The following is a 21,602-nucleotide window of genomic DNA, read 5'->3' as shown; positions in this document are numbered from 1 at the left end:
CCAAGGAACAGCAGCGCACAAAGGAGCAGAGGTGATACCTAAGTGCTTAGAGATGTTGATCCTGGGGACCAGCTGCACGCAGGATGTCCTGCCATCTTTTCGCCTTAACAGCCACACTCCCTCCCACCTCCCTCTGAGGGTTGGCAGGTGTAGAATGCCTGCCACCGCAGAGAAGTAGTGGAGATGCGTGTTCCGTCCCCATGGTAACGGGGAGCGATCCAAAGGAGATCAGCAGAGTTCAGCTAGCTCGCTGCTGCGGGCAGGATTCAGGCTTGGGTAAGAGCTCTGGGCCTGGGCTCCCCCAGCCTGTGGGTCTTAGAAAGGCGGAAGCTAGTGGGAGAGAGTCTAGAGTGACGCAGAGTCCGAGGACAGCAACGAAGAAACGTTAAGTACCCAGACATCTTTGCTCTCCTTTGTCTGGCCCTGCACTGCCTTGACCCTTCTGTTCCCTGCCTTGACCCCCACCGCCATCCTCCCCTTTGTGAAGGGCGGTGCTCTACGGGTGCTGTACCACTGAAGGAGCAGTGGACCGGCCCACTCTGAGAACCCAGCCCCAGCGGGGAAGATCCTCAATCTGAAACACCGGTCCTGACCAGACCTACCCTGTAACCCAAGGCAGGTCGCTCAGTTTCCTTCCACCATCCCCACCCTCACCCCTCACCTCTGTCCGGTGGGAGGGAAACAGCTCCCCCACCCAGACTAGGGGAGGGAGGAGAGGGAACCGTGCCCAAGGTTGGCTTTGGACGAGTGCTCTGTACCCACCGCAGGCTCAAAGTCACCCTCCTTCAAAGACCAAATTCCAATACGTTCGGAATCCTGTTTATTAAGAGAGAGAGAGAGAGATTCCTAGGAGATGTATAGTCTCAACAGGGCACTGGGTGTCTCTTCTAAAAACTGTAGTGACTGGTCCTCGAGGGGTCAGTGGAACTTTGGCAGTCTAGTCTTCGTTCCTGGCATGGAATGTGGATCTAGCCGAGTCCGAGCTATGGCTCACAAAACTCACAAAAGTAGGTCATCAGTTGTTCCCCTCAAGAGGGACAGCTGCTGCCTTCCGCCCAGGCTCCTGCCAGAGAGCTAAACAAAGGGACTTATAAACAGCCCCAGAAGAAGGCAGCTGTGGGGGGGGCTTCCTGGCCCTCTCAGAACGCTGTAGGACTCCCCCAGTCCATTACAGAAGTGAGATTTCTCCCCCTGCTCCAGCTAGGATTTCTAAACATCTGCTGCCAGAAGCCCAATGATCCCCAAGGGTCCTGTGGTCCACTCCACGTCTTCATCAGCTCCCTTTTGACCGTCCGAACCCATCACTCATCCCTTGGCTTTTCCCCACTGGGGAAGTTAAGTGGATGAAACGCCCAAACCATTTGTAGTCAGTCTCCTGCATGCCTCCTTCTGCTGCTCATCCGTTCAGTGCACAAACTTCTGTTGATGCGCTACAGTATGCCAGGCATTGTGGCGGAATAGCGTCCTGTGAGTGAGGCGGATGTGCCGACAGACGCGACGTTTACAGAAGTACAGCGAAAGAGCTGGGAGAAAGACACACTTTCTCCACAAGAACCCGGATGCAAGAAGAGGCCGGAAGAGCAGGCCCTGCATGTGCCGCATGTGCAGAGAGACTAGCTGTGCATCCTAGCCCTTGCTCTAGCTCTGGAGGAGCAGTGTCACGTGATCTGTTCCCGAGCATGGCCCGTCTGAATGTCTGGCCTCTTACTAAACACTGGCCAGACTGACTCTTAATACCTGTGATGGCTCTTCCTGGTTGTCAGCTTGACTGTATCTGGAATGAACTATAATCCAGAATGGGAGGGCACACTTGTGATCCAGATCTTGAGGCTGGATGACACATGCCTTTAATCCCCAGACCTTGAGGCTGGAAGGCACACCTTTAATCTGGGCCACACCTTCTGTTGGAAGCCTGTGCAGAAGAAGGAAAGGTGTTCTTTGCTTGCTTGCCTTCGCCTCCATCCGTCCATCCATTCCTTCTTCCATATCCCAGCAGACCAGCTGAGACACTCAGCCTCGTGGGACTGAGCAGCTACTAGATTCTTGGACTTTCCATTCATAACTAGCCATTGTTGTACTGCAGCCTGTAAATCAATCCAATACATTCCCATATATGGGAATGTATTGGATTGATTTAAAGAGAGGTTCATTCCATAAGTTCTATGATTCTAGAGAACCATGACTACTACAGTACCGCATGATGTAGCATTAATAACAGAGCCTATGTTGTGATGTAAACATTAAATGTCCCATACTAGCTCACGTCTTTGAACACTTGGGTCCCAGCTGGTAGCACTGTTTTGGGACCTTCAAGAACTTTTGGGACATAGGCTCACTAAAGGTTTTAATTGCCTCTGGTCCCAGCCTGGGTCCTCTGCTTCCTGAACACTCCGGAAGCTATGTGAAGAGGCTGCCAAGCACTCCTACTGTGGTGGGACTCACCGGCATGCCTTCCTCTCCATGGACTGATCGTCTGAAGCCGTGAGCCAATAGAAATCTTCCCTTCAGTTATTTCTGTCAAGTATTTTGTCACAGCAATGAGGAAAGTGACTAAGTCGTCCCCTTCTGGGCACATCAAGTCTGACAGGCAAGAGGCAGGAGGAGTTTTTCATTAACTGGCTTGTCTGATGTCCCCAACTCAACTGAAAGACATCCCACAATTATCTACCTCAGCTCGAAGCTTCCTTTGCACTGAGTCATGGAGAAGCCCTACCTCCTCTCTCTCCTAATATGTCCATTCAGAGGGCCCTGAGCAGGAAATCCTTCACCCTTCCTAGATCTCAGCCAACGGTGTGGATCAAACTAGCCCTGGTTTGACTATTTGGCCCATTCACTCTTGGGAGGCATAGCTCAGAATGTCTAGAAACACCTGCCTGTGTTCTTCCTGCCCCACCAAAAATGAGAGGCTAATTTCATTCTACACAATCCCTCTGTCCTGGATTGAAAAATACCTGGGGATGGTATTCTGTGTCTGTCTGTGAGGATGTTCCCACAGAAGATCTACATGTGAACCAGTGAAGTAAATAAGAAAAACCTTCCTTGAATGTGGAGGCCAGCATCCAGCAGGCTGGAGGTCCATGGAACATGGGGCTGAAGAAGGGGAAGCCCGCTCTGCTCCGGTCCTACTTTCCTAGTGGATGCGTTTTTCTGTTACTGTCTCCTTGGACAAGTCAGCTGCTCTTGACTCTTCTGGAAGCCTTGGTCAGGCAGAGAGAGGGAGGGGAAAGGCTAGGACACTGGGCAGTAGCAGCCTAGCCCCTTCCATAAAGGAGCTCCCCTGGGGCAGCCTCTGGCAAGCTTTTTAACTTGAGCAGAGACTGCACTTCCCAGGTTGGCTCAGGCCCCAGAAGCCAGAGCTGGGGCTGGCTCTCCGCTGGCTGCCCAGCATCTCCTTTTGCAAATATTATGATTTCAACTCATGGTAGAATTATTTTTTTTCATTCATTTTAGAATTGCACTATGCTGTATTTTAATTTATACTTAATAAACATAATAAGCTTCGTAAGCAAGCGGCTTTCTCGGCGTTCACCAGCAGGTGTGCCTTTGGTCATTGTAGAGTCCCAGCCACCAACACAGTGTCTGGCGTGGGAAACACCTGCAAGAAACATCTGAAGAAAGAAAGAGGAAAATAAGATGGGGATTGGGGGAAGGGGGTGCGTGTGGAGGCTAGGAGGGAACCTGGCAGCTCATCATTTTCAGTTAGGTCGGGACCGATTAACAAGGTTTTGAGCAGGTTGGGTGGGTGAGGCAAACCCAGCCAGCTGCAGGGAGAGGCCAGTTCCTGTAAATACCTGTGTTGGGATCAAAAGGCAAACGTGAATGTAGGTCAGGACGACAAAAGGAACAGAGGGAGCAAATAAAAGCTACTCCAAGTATCTGCAGCTCAGAGCAGAGCATTGGTGCTGTGTGAGGCCGTGGAGTGGACCCAGGGCCCGCCACGGGCTGCAGACCCAAGGGACAGTTAGAGGTAGCCGGCTCGGCTGTTTGTTATTCGCTAAGTGCAGAGTCTTGACACATAGATGGTGGCTGTGATCTTTGCTGTCACTGTTATTCCCAGCTTCAGGGTCATTATTTATTGTTTGTTAGAACCACCTCCCTCCCAGGGTACTGAGCCTCTGTCTCTGGAAATGCAATGTTTTATCACCAGGGAGCCACCTGTCTGGGGTGTTTGTGGACTTGATTCCTGACCCATGGCTTCCCTTCTTCTGTAATCCTGTGATCCGGGGAACAATGCGCCCGCATGTCCCGGTGAGGGAAAGGCACAGATACAATTGCTAGCCGAGCAAACTGCCTTCCCATAAAGCCGTGCGCATCACCGTGCCGGTCGCCGCGCGCCTCCTTCAAGCGGCCTCTTGGAAGCAGCTCTTTGATGTTGAAAAAGAAAATTGCTTTATGTGAAAGCTCCTTTAATCTTATATAGATACAAATGCCTTGTATCTTTGGGGATATGCCAAACTGCGCTTCATATTTCGGAATTAATCTTATTAAAGAAAGCCCTGTTTAATCCCCACTGCTGTCGCCCAGAGATGTTGAATAATTCTGCACCTGTTCCTATCACCGCTCTGCCACGCGCCCTTCCCGGATTCACCGCTGAAAAAGCACACGGTCAGCAAGCCGAGGCTGGGCAGCGGCGGCGGCGGCGGCGGCGGCGGTGGCGGTCTTGTTTTGGTTTAATGCCGCAGGAACAAAAGGTTCCTTTTTAAGTCTTTGTCTCAGTTTCTTTAAATAAAGAGAGAAAGAAGGGGGAGGGGAAGGAAAGACAAAGAGAGCTTGCCTGGCAGGAAGAATAGCAAATAATAAGATAAAGCTGCTGTAGTAAGTAGGCAATTTAATATAATTGCTTATGATGAAACATCAATAGTGCTTGGGAACATGGGGTTCATACGTGGTAACTAGCTGCCGAGCCTTGCTAGATAGATACATATGAAACCTTGTCCTTGACTAAATGATCTTCTGTTTATAAATCAGCCGAGTTGCGATCACTGGCTCCCTCCTCCCAGGTGCACCTTGGGGTTCTCCCCCACCACCCCAACCTACCCCCGCCACCCAGCAAGTGACCCAAACAACAACCCTCCAAGATCACTCCTCCCTTACTCTTTCTGAGAAGTTCTTGTCACACCCCGACCGTGCTCTGGGCCCTGTTTAAGTGGTGAAAAATAACAATGGGAACAAGAAAGCAAGGTTGCTAGTCCTGACTGCATGGGCCCGTAAACATGACACTTTCAAGAGTGACGTGTGTTTCAAAGAAAATTAAACCTGACGAGATGTGCAGGGACCAGGAGGAGATGACCGGATTCGAATGAACTACTGAGGGGCAGCCTCCCTGAGAAGATACGTCTGCGCTGAAGCAAGCACGTGGAAATCTTTAAGGAGACACAAACTTCTCCAGACAGGGAGGACTTGCACACACCTGGGGTGGAAACAGACTGCGGCAGGGGGAGAATGGCTCCCAGGAAAGTAGGTACCAAGGAACAAGACCAACCTTGGCCAGCCTTGGAGGTGGAAGACATGGGGGAGACTTGAAGCAAGGAGCAGCAGGACCTAACTTCTGTTTTTAAAGTCCACCTCTGACTTGTGGAGGACAAGAGTCGAAGCAGAGAGACCAGTGTAGAAAAGTGTATTGGATGGTGCTGGTGATCGAGTCGTCGTGGTGGTGGTGGTGGTGGTGGTGGGGGTGGTGGTGGTGGAAGATCCTGGGTGTTTTGGAGGAGACAGGTGAGAAGGGCATACTGAGTGGTTTGGAAGGACAAAAGGACAATCAAGGGTTATCACATTTCCCCATCTGAATACACACACAGTGAATTCTGAGATTCTATCTCAGTGAAATTTTTACAGCTGCCTCTTACAACAGAGAATCTCTAAAGTTCTGTTTCTTAAGCAGCTATATCCAGGGGGCTGGCTCAGTCGGTAGCATGCTTGGAAGGCAAGTACTAAGGCTAGAGTTCAATACTCAGAAGCCACATTGAAAAAAATCAAATCAAATCTGGTCATGATGGCATGTACTTATAATCCCAGGGTTGGGAGAGGTAGGCATAGGCAGGCCCATGGGGTTCAATGGGCACCTAGCCTAACTTACTTGGTCAGTTCCAGGCCAGTGAGAAACTCTACCTCAAAAACAAGATTGACAGATGGCACCTAAGATTATCCTCTAGCCTCTACGCACACATCACATGTGTGTACATGCTCCCACACATGTGTACTCACACACATGTGAATATGCACAAATGCACATAGTATTTACACCCAAGGAATCTCATTATGGGAGACCAGTTGGCCTTAAGCTCACAGAGATCCACCTCTCCCTGCATCCCAAGTAACAGTATTAAAGTCGTTCACCACTCTGGGCATACTAAATTTTTTTAAGATTTATTTTTATTTCTGTTGATGTGCATGTATTTGAAGGGTGTTTTCTATGTGTGTGTCTAGGTACCCAAGAAGGCCAGAAAAGGACACCAGATCCCCCGGGGATGGAGTGACAGGTGGCTGTGAGTCGCTCAATGTGTGTGCTGGGAACTGAACTTTTGTCCTCTGAAAGAGCAGTAAGGGTTCTTAACCACTGAGCCATCCTTCCATAGTGACTTTTCCATGATGCTTGCTTTTTTTTTTTTTAAATCTCAGCAACTGCCAAAACTCTTCTTTGCAAAGCATGTCATCACTGAAAAGAATGGCATTTATCTAACTCCGCTAGTTCCCGGGATGGCTGGCAAATGTTGAATATTCTGCTTCCCTAAGAACCTTAAATTATGCAGTGGCATTCTCGTGAATTCTCTGCAATGTCTGGGCATTGATTCTACCACTTGGAGCATGGAATGTTGACAGGGATGGGTGTACGAGAGAGTTGTCTGGGCTTGCTTTGCTTGTTGGACATTCAAAGATGGCTACTGACCAAGGACACTGCCTTTGTTACTTTCCTATTACTGTAATAAGATGCCATGACCAAGGCAATTTATAAAAGAAAATGTTTAATTGGATCAGGGTTCCAGGGGGCTAGAGTCCATGATGGCAGAATAACACCATGGAACAGCTGAGAACTCACATCACAAACAGGAAGCAGAGAGAACTCACTGGGAACAGCACAGTCTTTTGAAATATCATACACCACCTCCAGCGACATACTTTCTCCAGCAAGGCCATGCCTCCTAATCCACCCTAAACAGTTCCACCAACTGGGGACCAAGCATTACAACATATGAACCTAGGGGGCTATTCTCATTCAAAGCACCATGGAAATTTAAGAAAGTGATATGTACTACTAAAACAAACCCCATTCAATAGTAGCATAGAAAAATTATCTATCGTCCAGTATTACTAATAAGTACAGTGTTCTGTGCCCAGTTTTCTAGATAAGTAACCAGAAGGCTGTTTTCTTTCAGCTGTCATTGCTACGAAGTCTCCTGGCTTGGATCCAGCTCTCCCCAGCATTGTAAGTACTGAGCCCTGAGCATAACTGCCTTGTGTTGTTCCAGCAACCACAGACTCCACAGTCGTGGTCTTGAATAATTCTCATTGTCCTCTGTGTTAGCCACACTGGATCCCAGAAATGGCAATGTCCAAATCGTTTCTCCATGCGGTGGATTTTATTTCCCTATGGAGAAAACATTTAAATGCATTCCCCATCAAGAACTTGGTGTTAGATACATCGTAGATTTTATCACCAGCAGGGCAGCCGAAGAAATGTTCATATGGAATTAAAATCCTTTATACAAATTCTGACACCCACAAAATTCCAAAAACTGAATCTTTTGGGGGAATTGGGGCAAGTTAATTGACCATGTGACCTTGACCCATTATAGCTCACCTGGAAGCAAATTCCAACCTGAACCTCCATGGGACCACATAAAGTTCTTTTTGGATCCTACTTATTGTAAAGATTTGCATGCTTGCTGCAGAATACAAATAAGACCCAGTCAGGAGCCCTACCCTGGACCTTTCTAGGGCTGTTCCACATTTACAATGTATCTGAATTCCACAGCACAATTGGCCACAGGAGTTTCAGATGAGGAGTTAGTCTTAGGTGCATGGCTAATCTATAATATTGTGAAGGAGGGAAAAGCCTAGAGTCATGTGTGGCAAAGCAGAGAATATGTTCAAAATCACACATTTGGATTGGAGCCCGGCCAGGACGCGTGGTTTCTCCTCCCAACCCTGGCTATCACTTGTGAGGAGCCAGATGCCTGCTGGCCCCTGTTTCAATTTTGGCTTCTTAGCACTCTGGTAGTGTGGACAGGGTACACCCCCAAAATACCAACCTACCACAGTCCAAAAGTGAGATGTCTGAAGTTGAGTGTGCCACCTGTTGTACCCCGCTTTGTTGCTAATAGCTTGGGATGTCTGAAAAGGTTAATTAGAGGGGTTCCTGAAAATTAGTCTAGTAAACTTCTAACTGAAGATGGGTTTTCATGTAAATGAGTTTCTTTTTAGCAAGTAGGAACTCTGTCTACCTTATTCGTTTGTTCTTTCAAATAATTGCCATGAAAGCCTCTAGATATTTGAAGGAATTCCTGTTGTGTGATTTTTTTTTTCCTGGGGAGGCATGAGCAAATATTCACTCATTCCACAGAGGGCATTGATGTCAAACCAAACAATTACTCCACCCAGTCTAGCATAGTGAAGCAATGAATTTATTGGGATTACTCACAGAAGCATAGAGGGGGACTTTCTTGCAGAAGCGTGGGTGACAGAAAGCCAGCTCTGTCACCAGGAAGACCACCCAGTGTGGGTGATGACTCACAAAAGCTTCTTCTTCAGAAAGTCTTCTTCAGAGACCTTATACAGCCTTAGGGAGGCTCTTCCTGAGTCTTGTAACTTTCTGAGCACCCTGAGATGTTGCTGGAGGGCTTCTCTCCAGGTTCCCCAAGCCCCGCAGTCCCACAATCCACTTATAAAATAATCACTCAGACGCTTATATTACTTATAAACTGTATGGCCGTGGCAGGCTTCTTGCTAACTGTTCTTTTATCTTAAATTAACCCATTTTTATAAATCTATACCTTGCCACGTGGCTGGTAGCTTACTGGCGTCTTTACATGCTGCTTGTCCTGGCCGTGGCTGCAGTGTCTCTCCCTCCTTCTTCCTGTTTCCCCAGTTCTCCTCTCTCCTTGTCCTGCCTACACTTCCTGTCTGGTCACTGGCCATCAGTGTTTTATTTATATAGAGTGATATCCACAGCACTGAGACTTGCAAGTTTAGTGACAGTTTTAATACAGAGGACATAGCAGCACTACTGTCCCTAAGAGCTTGAACTGTTACATATCTTACTCATCTACTCCTAAACTGAATGTTTTATCTAGACTTTGGGATTAGACACAGCTAGAACAGAACCCCAAATGTGGTCCTTAGCAGCCATGGTCTAGGTAGGTCAACCCAACCTCTGGGTTGTTGCTGGTTGTTTTTTTTTTCTTCCTCTTTATTGGATGGGTGTAAATTTTTAAGTGAAAAAGAACATCAAAGCAGCTACCTTGTTCTGTTATAGGTACACAGTTGATGTTCAGTGAAAGACAGACAGCCACCATTCCTGCCTCCCCTGCTCTCACCCTCTTACTTTCTCAAGGTGGGTGGTTGTTTAGCTAGGGCATGTGAAGCCAGCCATGGGAGAACTAAAGCCAGCGTCCAGGGAAAAAACGCTAGCAAGAATCGCTAAGAAGTGCCCTTCTCCCAAGAATATATCCCTCTAGCCCCATGATGACTGGCAACACAGCACTCAGCCGCAGTAGACCTGGGTCCACTCCCAGGTGGCCACTTGTTACCTGTCTAACCTTGAAGGAGTAATTTGATTTCTCTGATCCGTAGATGCTTGAGGGGAGGTGACGGTGACTACAAGCAGCCATGGTACATAAAGACAGTCAGAGCATGTGGAAGCGTTTAGCCGATCAACCTATAACACACAGTCACGTCGTGGCGGGGAATAGGATTGAACCCAAACCCGGAAGCAAGAAAAACATCTCTTTTTCATAAAAAGAGAATACAAGGCAAATTTGAGCCCGTCAGTTTGATACTGATGATGGACACAATTCTAGAACATTCCTAGGAGATAACAGGGTTCTGGAGAATAAGAAATGTCCTGAAACATGTCACCTCTCTCTAATCGCCCCTTGGAGAAGGGAAGCCTTGAGGGGATGGGAGTCTCAGTGGAGGGGCTTCAGGGAGCCCAGGAAAAGAGATTCAAAGAGCTGGGGTGGGGAGGTCCCAGAGATTCAGTGGTGCTACCGGGAAGCAGGAACAGGAGCCTGAAAAGCTTCATGGAGCCAGATAATCCTAAGAACTGTGTCCGAGGCCTAATTTTCTCAGGAAAACAAAACCTGACACATGTCAGAGTAAGACCCCCTGACACACTTTGGCTTATTTTGATCCTCGGGAAGAAAACAAGTATTATCCTCAAACTGCTTTTATTTTTCGGTATTTGTAAATAAAGATTGCAAACACTCATGGTTTCCTTCAAAACCGAACCCCGCTTCCTCATCTATGAAGTGGTTACCATCAGGACCCTCAGAGGGTTACAGGCCTCATACCATGGATGCCATGGACGTGGCAGACCCCACCCCCCACGCCTCGCTGAGGACAACAATCAGCAAGGCGGAGGCCTGTAGTCCCTGTCCTTTGGGCTCTGTGACATTCTGTCTGTCAATGGTTTTAATGAAGACACAGGAAGTGAGGCTGGGAGAGAGAGAAAATGGATGGTGGGGGCTGGAAAGCTAGCTTTCAGTCTTAAAGGTTAAGACTCACGACTGAAATATCACGAAAATGGATGGTGGTGGATGGTGGTGCAATAAGACTTTGGACCAGTGGGGGGAGGGAATAGCTCAGTCAGATGAGAAAGAAGTAGATGCTGCCAGGCAGTGGTGGCGCACACCTTTAATCCCAGCACTCGGGAGGCAGAGGCAGGCGGATCTCTGTGAGTTCGAGGCCAGCCTGGGCTACAGAGTGAGTTCCAGGAAAGGCACAAAGCTACACAGAGAAACCCTGTCTGGGGGGGGGGGGGCGGAATAGAAGAAGAAGAGGAGGAGGAAGAGGAAGAGGAAGAGGAAGAAGAGGAAGAAGAGGAAGAGGAAGAAGAGGAAGAGGAAGAAGAAGAAGAAGGAGAAGGAGAAGGAGAAGGAGAAGAAGAAGAAGAAAAGAAGAGGAAGCTGAGAACACTGAAGAATTGAAGACCCTGGCCTCAGACCTTCTCTATGTGGGAGTACAACATGTCACCCATCTTGCTACACAGTCACCTCTGCCCCAGGCTCTGGTGCTGTTCCTGACCACTGTGTTAGGAGGCCCTCGGCACAGTATCACGCAACCAGAGGACAGGCAGAATGGTGGGAAGACCCTGGTGCCCACACCACCTGCTGGATGGGAGAACTTCAGAAGTTGGAATCTCCATGCACACATGCTATACATCCTAGAATTAGCATCACTTGACCCATGTCGGATAGGGATCTGAGCACTTGGGTCCTTGCCCTCAGGGACTCCCCTTCTGGACACAAAATAGACAATCACAACTGAGTGCAGTCCTTAGTGTGTTAGAAACTTTAGTGGGTTGCAGGGATCAGAACTGCCCAGCAGGGCAGGAATGGTAGATCGGGCAGCTTGATAAGAAGGTGCTGTGAGGAGGTGAGGGTGTGCCAGGTACAGATCTAGGGAACCAGCCCACGGGACAAGGAGAGTTCGGGCACAGTACTGTGGTGACAAGGAATTGCCTCTTGGTGCCATGACACCCGGGGCCAGAGACCAAAGGAAAGCCTCACACTGTTTCCCCAGGATCCTCAGATCTGACAGTCAGAAAGGTAGACCAGAGGAGGTGTGGGAGGAGGACACTGGTAGCAGCCAGGTCAGCACACCATGCTCTTGTCCATCTTCCTGTCCTTTCTACCCAAGGCCACATGCGTTGTATAAAAGAAACCCGTTCACCCTTTGGAACCAGCCTGCTTTCTTTATGCCTTTCCCTTGCTCCCAGGACTCAGTTGCCACACACCTTCAAACGTCTTTGTCTTCACTTCATTTCCGAGGCCTAAGGCATTCCAGCAAGTCATGGAGCTGCAGCCCCAGTGAGAAATACAAGGAAGAACTCAAGCGCTGAGCATCCCTCTGTTTATGGAAAGATTCCTGTAGGCTCTTAACCCACAAAAACCGCAGCCAGACACGGAGGCCTCTCCGATCATTCCCCTGGAAAACAGGCTTTTCTTCCTCTATGTCTAGTATTGAACCAGTCATCTGCCGAGGGAGTATTCTCTTCTGTTTGCTTGCTTGTCATAGCTACTTAGGTCTTCTTTATTTATTACAACTAAGAATGTTCACTTTGGGATAAAAAAAAAATGAGATCTAAAAATAAACCTCACTGAGGGGAAATCCATCATCCTTTCGTTTACTATGCAATGTGTAAGGCCTTATGCCAGAGCATCGACCTTGACAAAGTGCCACACACTTCACCAAGTACATGCACACAACCAGGAAGTAAGTTAAGCAAAGCACCTAGCATGTGACTAATACCCTCTTTGCTCATTCATTTATTCATTCATTCATTCGATTGATTTTGCTGAGCTCCTATTGCATGTACAAAATTGACTGTCGTGAGTATATGTGAAGGTGTTTCATTGCAACAGCCTCTGAGACAAAACACTTCATCTTGGAAGGAAGCTCTGTGCAGGATGTTCTAAGTGGAGGCGAACATCCCACCCTGTAGGAATGCTTCTTAAACTTCAGGAAATAAACAACTCAATAGCTTTAGGAAGTCCCTGAAACTAACCAATTCACTGGGTGACTTCCATTCCCCAGCTACAGGCAGAAGACACCATGGCAGGCACTGAAGGCCCTGGAAAACAGGGGCTGACTGCATAGCCAGGAACAGCTCATCTTTGAGCAGGGGCCTGGATGGTGCACCTCTGTTTATGGTGGCAGTCAGTATTTCTCAACTGAATAAATACAAAAGTTCTCTAGTGGTCACACCACCAATCCCTGGCCATGCCTTCACTTTCCTGCCTGTTGACTTCCTGTTGTGCTGGGTATATTTCCCTCCACCAGCTACTGAGGGCGAAGCCTCTGGTCCTTCTACTTGGGACAGAGGCAGGTCTTCATACCACCATGCACTCATCTGTACACATAAAGGGCCTCAAGAGACTACTGAAGGAATTGAGTGGACGAGTGGATTTCCATGGTATCGGTGGGCTTGTACTTACTAACAGGGTTTTATTCCTTTCTTGGCTTCCAGGATGGTAAAGTAACATTGTAACATTACCTGCTACTGAAAGGACGCGTCTGCTCAGGCTTCCTCATCATGTCTGGCAAGACTTCATCATCAGGATCTTCAGGTTCTGGCTCTCCCGTGGCTTCCAAATCCTCCACACAGACGGCATCCTCGGCTCCCTCAGTTCCCTCGGCTCCCTCGGCTTCCTCGGAGGGACAGGATAGTGAAGAGCTTGAGGATGAGAGTTCATTGGAGGAATCTCTGTCTAGTCTGGAGGATGAGTCTGAGGAGTATATGGATGACGAAGAGTCTCTAGGGCCTGAGGAGCTTATGGAGGAGGAAGAATCTCTCGAGGAGGAGTACTTGGAGGAGGATTACCTGGAGGAGTACGAGGAGTACAAGAAGTACGAGGAGGAGGACCTACAGGAGGAGTATCTGGAGGAGGATGATTATCTGGATGAGAAAACATTTTTGCAGAGGGAAGCGTATCTGTTTAAAGGATCGTTTGTGAAGGAGAAAACTTATTTGAAAGAAAAGGAATTTCGGAAACATCTGGCAAAGGGTGAGTATCTGCAGGGAAATGTGTCTAGAGAAGCACCTGGAGGTAGTGAGTATCTGCAGGGAAGGGTGTCCGAGAAACATCTGGAAGAGGAAGAGTATCTGCAGGGAGAAGTGTCTAGAAGATAATCTGGAAGGGGAAGAGTATCTGCAGGGGAGGGTGTCTAGAGAAGCATCTGGAAGGGGGAGAGTATCTGCAGGGGAGGGTGTCTAGAGAAGCATCTGGAAGGGGGAGAGTATCTGCAGGGGAGGGTGTCTAGAGAAGCATCTGGAAGGGGGAGAGTAGTTTAATGACACAGAGCATCTGGCCCTGAGTGAGATAGGAAGAGGATTGCTCTAGCTCCCTAGGCACTCAGGCAGAAAAAGCAAAAACACCGGGCCCACGCTGCTCTGTCCATGGTGCTGACAGAGAGGATGCTCACAATGTCTGCATCTGAGCACCCTGCCTACAGAGCATCCAGGAGACTTCAAGGGTGTGAAGGACCTATTTGGTTTGCTTGTCCATCTGTTCTTTTGCTCATTTGTTTGTTGAGACGGGGTTTCATTTATCCCCAAATGGTCTCAAATTCACCCTGTAGCCCAAGATGACCTTGAACATCTATCTGATCCTCCTGCCTCTACCTCCCGAGTGCTGGGGTTTCAGCCCGCTACCCCCACTCGCAGTTTATGTACACGTTCTGAAAGCACTCTGCCAGTTGAGTGACATCCCATTCAATCTGTTCGCTATAATAACAACACTGTCCTTTTTTAATGAGGAATGAAGTTTTATCACGGGTGCTTTAGAAACCATATACAATATAGGAAAAAAAGAAAAAAGTTTGTAAGGATGACACTCAAGGCTGTCCTTCAGGCTCCACCCACATGTGAACATGTGTACACACAATAAAACAAAAAAAGAAGAAGAAAGCAAAAATTGCCACCAAAGATGATGGCTTTGGTTCTACTCTCCTTAGACTCACATACACATATATGTGCACATATAACAGACTAATTGTATTACATAATTTACTAATAAAATTTTAGTTCTGTAGAAGTTACCAGATTGATAAATTTTACCTTTTGGAAAAGGATCATGCTCTCAGTAGCACTTGCTTGTAAGGTATACTGATTTAGGTATCTGTACCTTGAGACTATAAATATTATATTCCATGAACATAATTTTATATTTTTTAAATTGAATGTATTAATTTTTCTTTTTAATATTTGAACTGACATAGCACCTGTACACATTAATGAGCGTGGCATCACAATGCTGAGTCAGTGTGCAATGGTCCGATGAGGCAGCTGAGAAATCTGCCCTTCATACACATGTCTCTTCCTTAGGGTGGGAACATTCAAAATCCTCTCTGTTCACTCGTTTGAAATATTCAGCTAGCTGCTGTCGGCTGTAGTTATCCTGCTTTTCTATAGAACATTCGAGTCATTCCTCTTGTCCACTTGTGCCCTTTACCCATCCTCACCCCATCTCTCCACACACCCATCCACACTCATCCCAGGCTAAACCACAATGTTGCTCTTCAGTCCGTGTTATGGATCATTGTCTCCAATTTCAGTGTTACCATTTTCGTCTCATTTTGTTTTGTTGACAGGGTCTGCCTATGTAATGCTAGTGAGCATGGTACTCACTACGTAACTGAGGCTGGCCTCAACTTGAGGGCATCCCGCTGCCTCGGCCTTCTGAGCACTGGGGTTACAGGCCTGTCACCCCTCATGTATTGTTACTTTTATAAACAGCCCTTTGAGAGTGAAAAGTAGCTCATTTGGTAGAGTGCTTGTCTAGTACCCATGAGCCTTAGGCTTGATCCCCTGCACCACAGAAACTGGATGTGGTAGTGCATGCCTGTACTCACAGCCCTCGAGAAGCCGAACAGGATAATCAGCAACCCAAGGTTATCTTCGGCTGCATAATGAGTATTTCCTAGAACACAGACCTACAATCTAGGCCAGTCTGCTCCCCAGGGTACCTGCTCAACTCCCTAGAAGGACTATTCTTACAATGCTACTGAGTGACAGCTCTCATCCAAGGGCTGGCGTTTCTCTAGAGCACTGTTCCTGTGATGGGCAGCATCACCTCGAGTTGGGTTTTATTCTGGCGGCAGCCGCCACTGTGCTATTTGCTAGCTCTGGCTAATGTGTCCTGACACAGAGATCCATGTGGCATCGCCCCACGATGTCCGTAACTGCATGATAATATCTAGTTGGGTACAGAAATTTAAAACCACAGTTCATCTGCACCACCTTGATATAGACCTAAATTAAGAACTAGACAGTTTCTCTGGGTTCAGTTTTGTTACCCTCCGCCATTATCTTTACATCCTTTTGCATCTCATCAGACATAGCATCACTGATTTCAACTACCCTCATAGACGTCGAGCTGCTGCATTGCAGAAAGAACTGTGCCGTGGCTGGGAAATCCTCCTCTGTGAGCCTCTACCATCAAGCTTCCTCTTGGGATCTAATATCCCTGCTGTCCAAATACCAAGTGTAATGTTAATGCTGAAAAATAGCAACTTGTGCTTTTCTTCTGCACAGTATGGATCAAGCATTCTTAGCGTGTCCCCTCTGTGTGCTGGATCTCTGTAAATATATTACCCACTAGAGCAGGACAAATACAATGCTGTCGAGCAAATGGAACTGTGTATAAAGCACAGGCTTTGGAAATAAATGACCTGCTAGCAAAAATTGGAAAAGCACTGAAAACCCGGCAGGGGAGTGTGAGGACAACTTTAAAGGCACAGGGAAGAGCTCCTTGGGCTATGCCAACCCCGTACCACACTAGATTATACAAAACAGGTTATGAGGGGGTTGAAAAGAGAATTCTTAGGTTTTTTTTAAAGAATTTATATCAAGGTTTTTAATGTAGAATATTCTTCAAATATCTTTAAGATACAACTACTGTGGGACATGGTATTGAACAAGAATGCCATCCTGACCCATAGCAGACATGCAGCAAACTGAATCAACCAATCAGATTTATTTTATAAAGACACACACATACACACATGTGCACACACACACACACACAAATACATACACACATGCACATATACTTATTTTTAATAAATTAATTAGCATTTATAAAAAAGAACCTTAGAAAGAACATATGAACTACCATCTCTCATTCTAATAGGTTACTAGGAGTTAGAGGTGGGTCACTAACTTCAAGAAGATTGAGGGACCCTGTCTGGGAACAGCAGGAAAGGGTGTTGTTAATCAGCTAGTAATGTCTGCCACAGAATCAGGCAGTGAAGTGTGACTGCCATTTCTTTATTAGTGGCAGATAGGAGTCTGCCATAAAGGAAGTTTTTCTTTCTTAGTGGCCTGACTTCTTAGGCCTGAATGCCAGCTCTGTCCCACTTATGAGTTACCTGATCTTGGACAAGTCCCTTAATCTCTTGTCTTGGTATCTTCTCTTGAGGAATAGTAATAGACTACCTTATAGGATGCATCAGACACACAGTATTTTGAGACAATGTGAAAGTTGTTCATAATCTTATTATATATTATTCCCCTGCCACTGACTTGTGAGGGATCACATTTTCCTGCTTTGTGAAATGGACATAACCAAAAGCCAAGAGACCATGAGCCAGTGAAGAAGGGCATGTGAAACGCGTGAATGTCAGCACTGTCCCTGGAGTTGATGACAACTGTACTTGAAGTTCTTGATGTCATGTCATTAAAGACAATCAGATTATTAAGTGACCCCAGTGATTAAAATTCTGGTGCATGCCTTGAATCCCAGCACTCCAGAGAAAGAGGCATGTGGATGGATCTCTGTGAGTTTGAGTCTGGTCTACCTAGTGAGTTGCAGGACAGCCAGGGCTACATAGAGAAACTCTGGATCCAAAAAGAAGAAAGAAAAAAAAAACCTTTCTAATCTTAAACATCCATGGCCCCTGCTCCACATGACACCTTTGCTGCATCCCTTCATCCTGTGGCAGAGGGGCACTGTGAGCACATAAGATTAGTAGAGGAAACCTGGATTCTTGTCTGCTTGAGATCTCCCCAGTTTAAAACCTCCTAATGTTAAAGGGGACCATTAAGAGAGAGAACACTGAGGTGAGACCCTCTCATCCTCACCATCAGGGACTTAACAAGATAGGTTTAATGTGAAGAAAAATGCTCCCTAGGGATTGATAACGCCTTTCTGTTCTCCTCCCCCCCCCCCTCCAATAGAACTCAAGGCAGTCGGCAAAGCAGCAGGCAAGTCCAAACTTAAAGCAAGGTAATAATCTTTTGGGATAAGCCAGGTGAAACTCACCTTTCCAAAGATGGGGAGGGGTGGAGAGGGTCTTAGGGAGCAGGTCCCTGAGGAAGGGCATTGAGTAAGGAGCTCCTGGAAGTCTCCACACTACCTACTTGTGCTGTGCTGCCACTCACAGGGGAGGGTTCCAAGGTCAAGTGTCTGGGTGCTCAGGATGTCCAGCAATGAAAGGACAGGGCCTTCTGAGTTTGGTCAAAGTCTAGATCAGGGACAGGTACTAACCAGGGACGGGCAGTAACTAGAGGCAGTCAGCAAAAGGCTGGTAGGCAATGCTCTCCCTGGATGGAAGGGTGGATGGCCAAGGAGAAGCTGCAAGCGACACAGGGGAAGAATCAGCTTGAGCATATTCCCTAGGCTTACAGTGAACAGTGGCTAAAACACTGTACTAGGGACCGGCATGCCCGAGATGATGGAAATAAACATGTCCATGGAATAAGCACGTTCTCCTATGTACCCAGCTCTAAAGAAACCAGTAGAGACGTACCCAAGTGTCCCGGCATGCTGTCTTTGTCTTTTGTCGTGTACCCTAGGGTCACCCCACAAGCGTACTTGCAGAGGCCAGGATGGGTCATCACCTTTCTCCACTGATGAGATGAATGGACATGAGGTCTAGAAAACTCACAAGGCCATTTTTGGGGGTGGTAAGAAGTTAGGGTGAAATCCCTGCTTTACCACAAATCATAGCTCAGAGCAGCGGGCTGATCCAGGCAAGACAGCCCCCCAGTTCTGCTCTGCACTGACCCCTCTGGTCTATATTCCACACCTCTAGGGGCCAGGCAGGGTGGATCTGATGGGAACACCACACACACACACACACACACACACACACACACACCACACACACACACACACACACACACACACACACACACACGCACACACACAAAAGGGAATGGCTTGTCAAAGACACCTTCTGTTCAGTTACTCCTTCACTTGTTTAGGGGATTGGCTAAAAAGGGGACAGACAGACAGACAGACAGACACCCTGTCACGTCGATCTCACAGCTCCAGGCAGCCAGCTAGGCACTGCAAAGCAACTGCTTTTTCTCCCAGCAGCCAGGTCTTCACCTGGGAGGAAGTGTTTCCCCCTGCCAGGTGTAGAGAGAGGAGAGGAGCATCAGCCCAAGGGAGGTACTCCACACTCAAGTACGAAGGGTCTTCTTCACTCTGCTCCTCGTGGGTCACTGGGTAGACACTTAGCAGGCCTAGAACATGAGTCATGACCCCAGGTCATCTAAATTCCAAAAGTACAACCCCATCCCATCTTTGCCCATATTTCATTGAGAACATGTTCAATTCCCTGGGGTCCTACAGAAAACTCTGAGGGCCAGAGAGTCCTGGAGGGATGCTTAGGTGTCCATATGTCATTTGGCCTGAGTCCCTCAGAGAAGGACCCTACAGTTTCTTACCAGACACAGTCACCACCCCAATATCTCTCAGATCTGTCTCTTTGGGCCTGTCTCTGTCAGCCAGTGAATATTAAATAATTTCATGGTGGACACTCCCTTTCATTCCTTTGAATTTCAATATGGTCCCAGTGAAAATCCAGATATTCCTGAGAAAGGACATAGTGCGTTGGAATTGTCCTTCTTGGTCCTCAGCTGCAGGGAACCCACATCTTCACCCCAGCACCCCACCATCTACATCTACAACCCTTCAGACGGGAGTGAGCCACCTACAGGAGCACACCTCCATGCTTGCTTTTAAACTACTTGTCCTGGCATTCTATCCTTGTCTTTTGTCATGGTATGACATGTACTTCTGTGGTTGTCCCACTCCTGAAGCAACTGTGAGGCAGGAGGAGCCTCTAGAGATAATAAGCAGGGTTCTGAGCCAGGACTGTTGGGGAGTGTTCTAGAATATTCTGCTGTCAATGAAGGCATCCATAGATCCTTTCAGGTTTTAGTGAAACAGCACCTGGCTCCATGGAGGGGCACATAGGTCTTATTCTCTGTGATCCATAAGCTAGTGCCTCCTAGTCTTCTGGCCTCTGCCACCTGGGACTGGTTGGTGGCAGTCTGCAGGAGAGGAAGAGTAGCCACTGTCCTCCCGACCCCACAGTGCCATACATCTGAGATCCTAGCCTGACTTCTGTATGGAAACTAACCAAGCCTTTTGCTCCCCTTTGACAGGACCAAAGTTTCCAGTACTGTTCAAGGAATCAATCTCATGGCTTCCTCTCCTTCGAGCTCCGAATATGACCTGAAGTTCACAACATCTTCTTACTACAGTTTGACAGGAGTCTCTATAACCCTAAGAGACCAGAGCAGTCAGACAGAATGGCCCTACAAGAGCAATTTGGGTAAGGGAGGCTACATCCTACCAGGACACCATGGCCGGGTTCCTATGCCTGAGGTGGGAGGAATGACCCTGAGGCGTGTGTGTGTGTGTGTGTGTGTGTGTGTGTGTGTGTGGTGTGTGTGTGTGTGTGTGTATGTGTGTGTGTGGTGTGTGTGTCTGTCTGTCTGTCTGTGTCTGTGTCTGAGGTTTGAGTGTTGTCTCCCGTACTTATAACATGGCACAACTCTGGGTGATAAGATGCCAAGCCAGACATATTAGGTAAGAAGTGAACTCCCCTGGCAGCCCTGTCACCCACCACCACACATCCCAGACCCTCTTGGAAGTATCTGCAAAGAACTGATACAGGCATTGCCTTGCTGTCTCCTCTCCCCTGTCCTTTGCCATAGGAGCACAAGCAGCATTTCCCCCTTGGACAAAGGCATTGCCTTCACACATTGTGCACTGGTTCTTTGAGGCAATAGACCATGTCCGGATAACTATATGGAGACTCTCAGCAGGATTCAGGCCACCTCAGACTGTGTCTTGGCATGCAGTTGAAGCTAACTCCATCTCAAATCCAGGCCAAACCATCATACAATAACATACACAGAAGAGATTTCAGGGAGATGGCATCAATGGTCTCAATTCTCTACCCAGTTAAGATCAAAGGCCCTTCCCCCTGGGTCCTAGGGGTGGAAAGCTGAACAGCATTTCCTACCATTGTTAATCATTAAAGTCCAACCTTGGTAGGATTGACCCATGGCTGATTCACAGTGTTACTTCCCATCTGTAATCATGACAGCAGTAAATTGGATTCCCCGTAACCTCACCTCCCTGCCCCAACCTCTGCCTGCTAAATTTTGTGGCTCAAAGGTGGCTAAACAAAATTAGAAGCCACTCCAGAAACAGAGGAGACATAGAGGACAGGCCCACACAAGCCAGTGTATGATGGGCATGTTTTCCCAGGTTTAAGGGATTCCTTGGGTCTACACATGGATTCTCAGGAACCAACCCCGCCCCCCAGAACTGGAACTGTGCAGAGTTAGTGACATCTGTGGGAGAACACTGAGCTTTTATCTAAATATGCATAATTGAGGCTCTAAAGGGACTTACTAACTGCCTAGCAAGTGTCAACACTAAGTTGAAAGAATATGGGACAGAATCGGATAAAGAAGCTTTGTAGGAAGGAAAGGCCCAGGGTCTGACCATACCTACTGCTAACTGGAAGGCCAGCCTCCAGCAGCACTAGGGTATGCAAAAAAATTCATGAATGTGCTGAGGGCTAGACTTTTCTATCTGGGGGGAAAATAAGGAAACACACACTTTCTGATGTTAACT

At 47.6% G+C, this 21,602-nt stretch overlaps 1 protein-coding gene across 1 annotated transcript in view; it reads left to right on the top strand.

Moving 5' to 3' along the window:
• The first annotated feature begins 214 nt into the window (after nucleotides 1-214).
• The window catches only part of Erich6b (glutamate rich 6B), a 51,544-nt gene continuing 30,156 nt past the window's right edge, over nucleotides 215-21,602 (top strand). Inside the window, exons 1-5 of the mRNA XM_037208383.1 lie at nucleotides 215-276; nucleotides 7,374-7,423; nucleotides 13,187-13,724; nucleotides 17,897-17,945; nucleotides 20,117-20,286. Of these exons, the coding sequence (XP_037064278.1) occupies nucleotides 13,253-13,724; nucleotides 17,897-17,945; nucleotides 20,117-20,286 (691 nt within the window). The 5' untranslated portion in view covers nucleotides 215-276; nucleotides 7,374-7,423; nucleotides 13,187-13,252. The remainder of the gene's footprint in view (nucleotides 277-7,373; nucleotides 7,424-13,186; nucleotides 13,725-17,896; nucleotides 17,946-20,116; nucleotides 20,287-21,602) is intronic.

The sequence above is a fragment of the Peromyscus leucopus genome, chromosome 9 (genome assembly GCF_004664715.2).
Source record: "Peromyscus leucopus breed LL Stock chromosome 9, UCI_PerLeu_2.1, whole genome shotgun sequence".
Classification (NCBI taxonomy): Eukaryota; Metazoa; Chordata; class Mammalia; order Rodentia; family Cricetidae; genus Peromyscus; species Peromyscus leucopus.
This window is presented reverse-complemented; position numbering and strand designations above follow the sequence as displayed.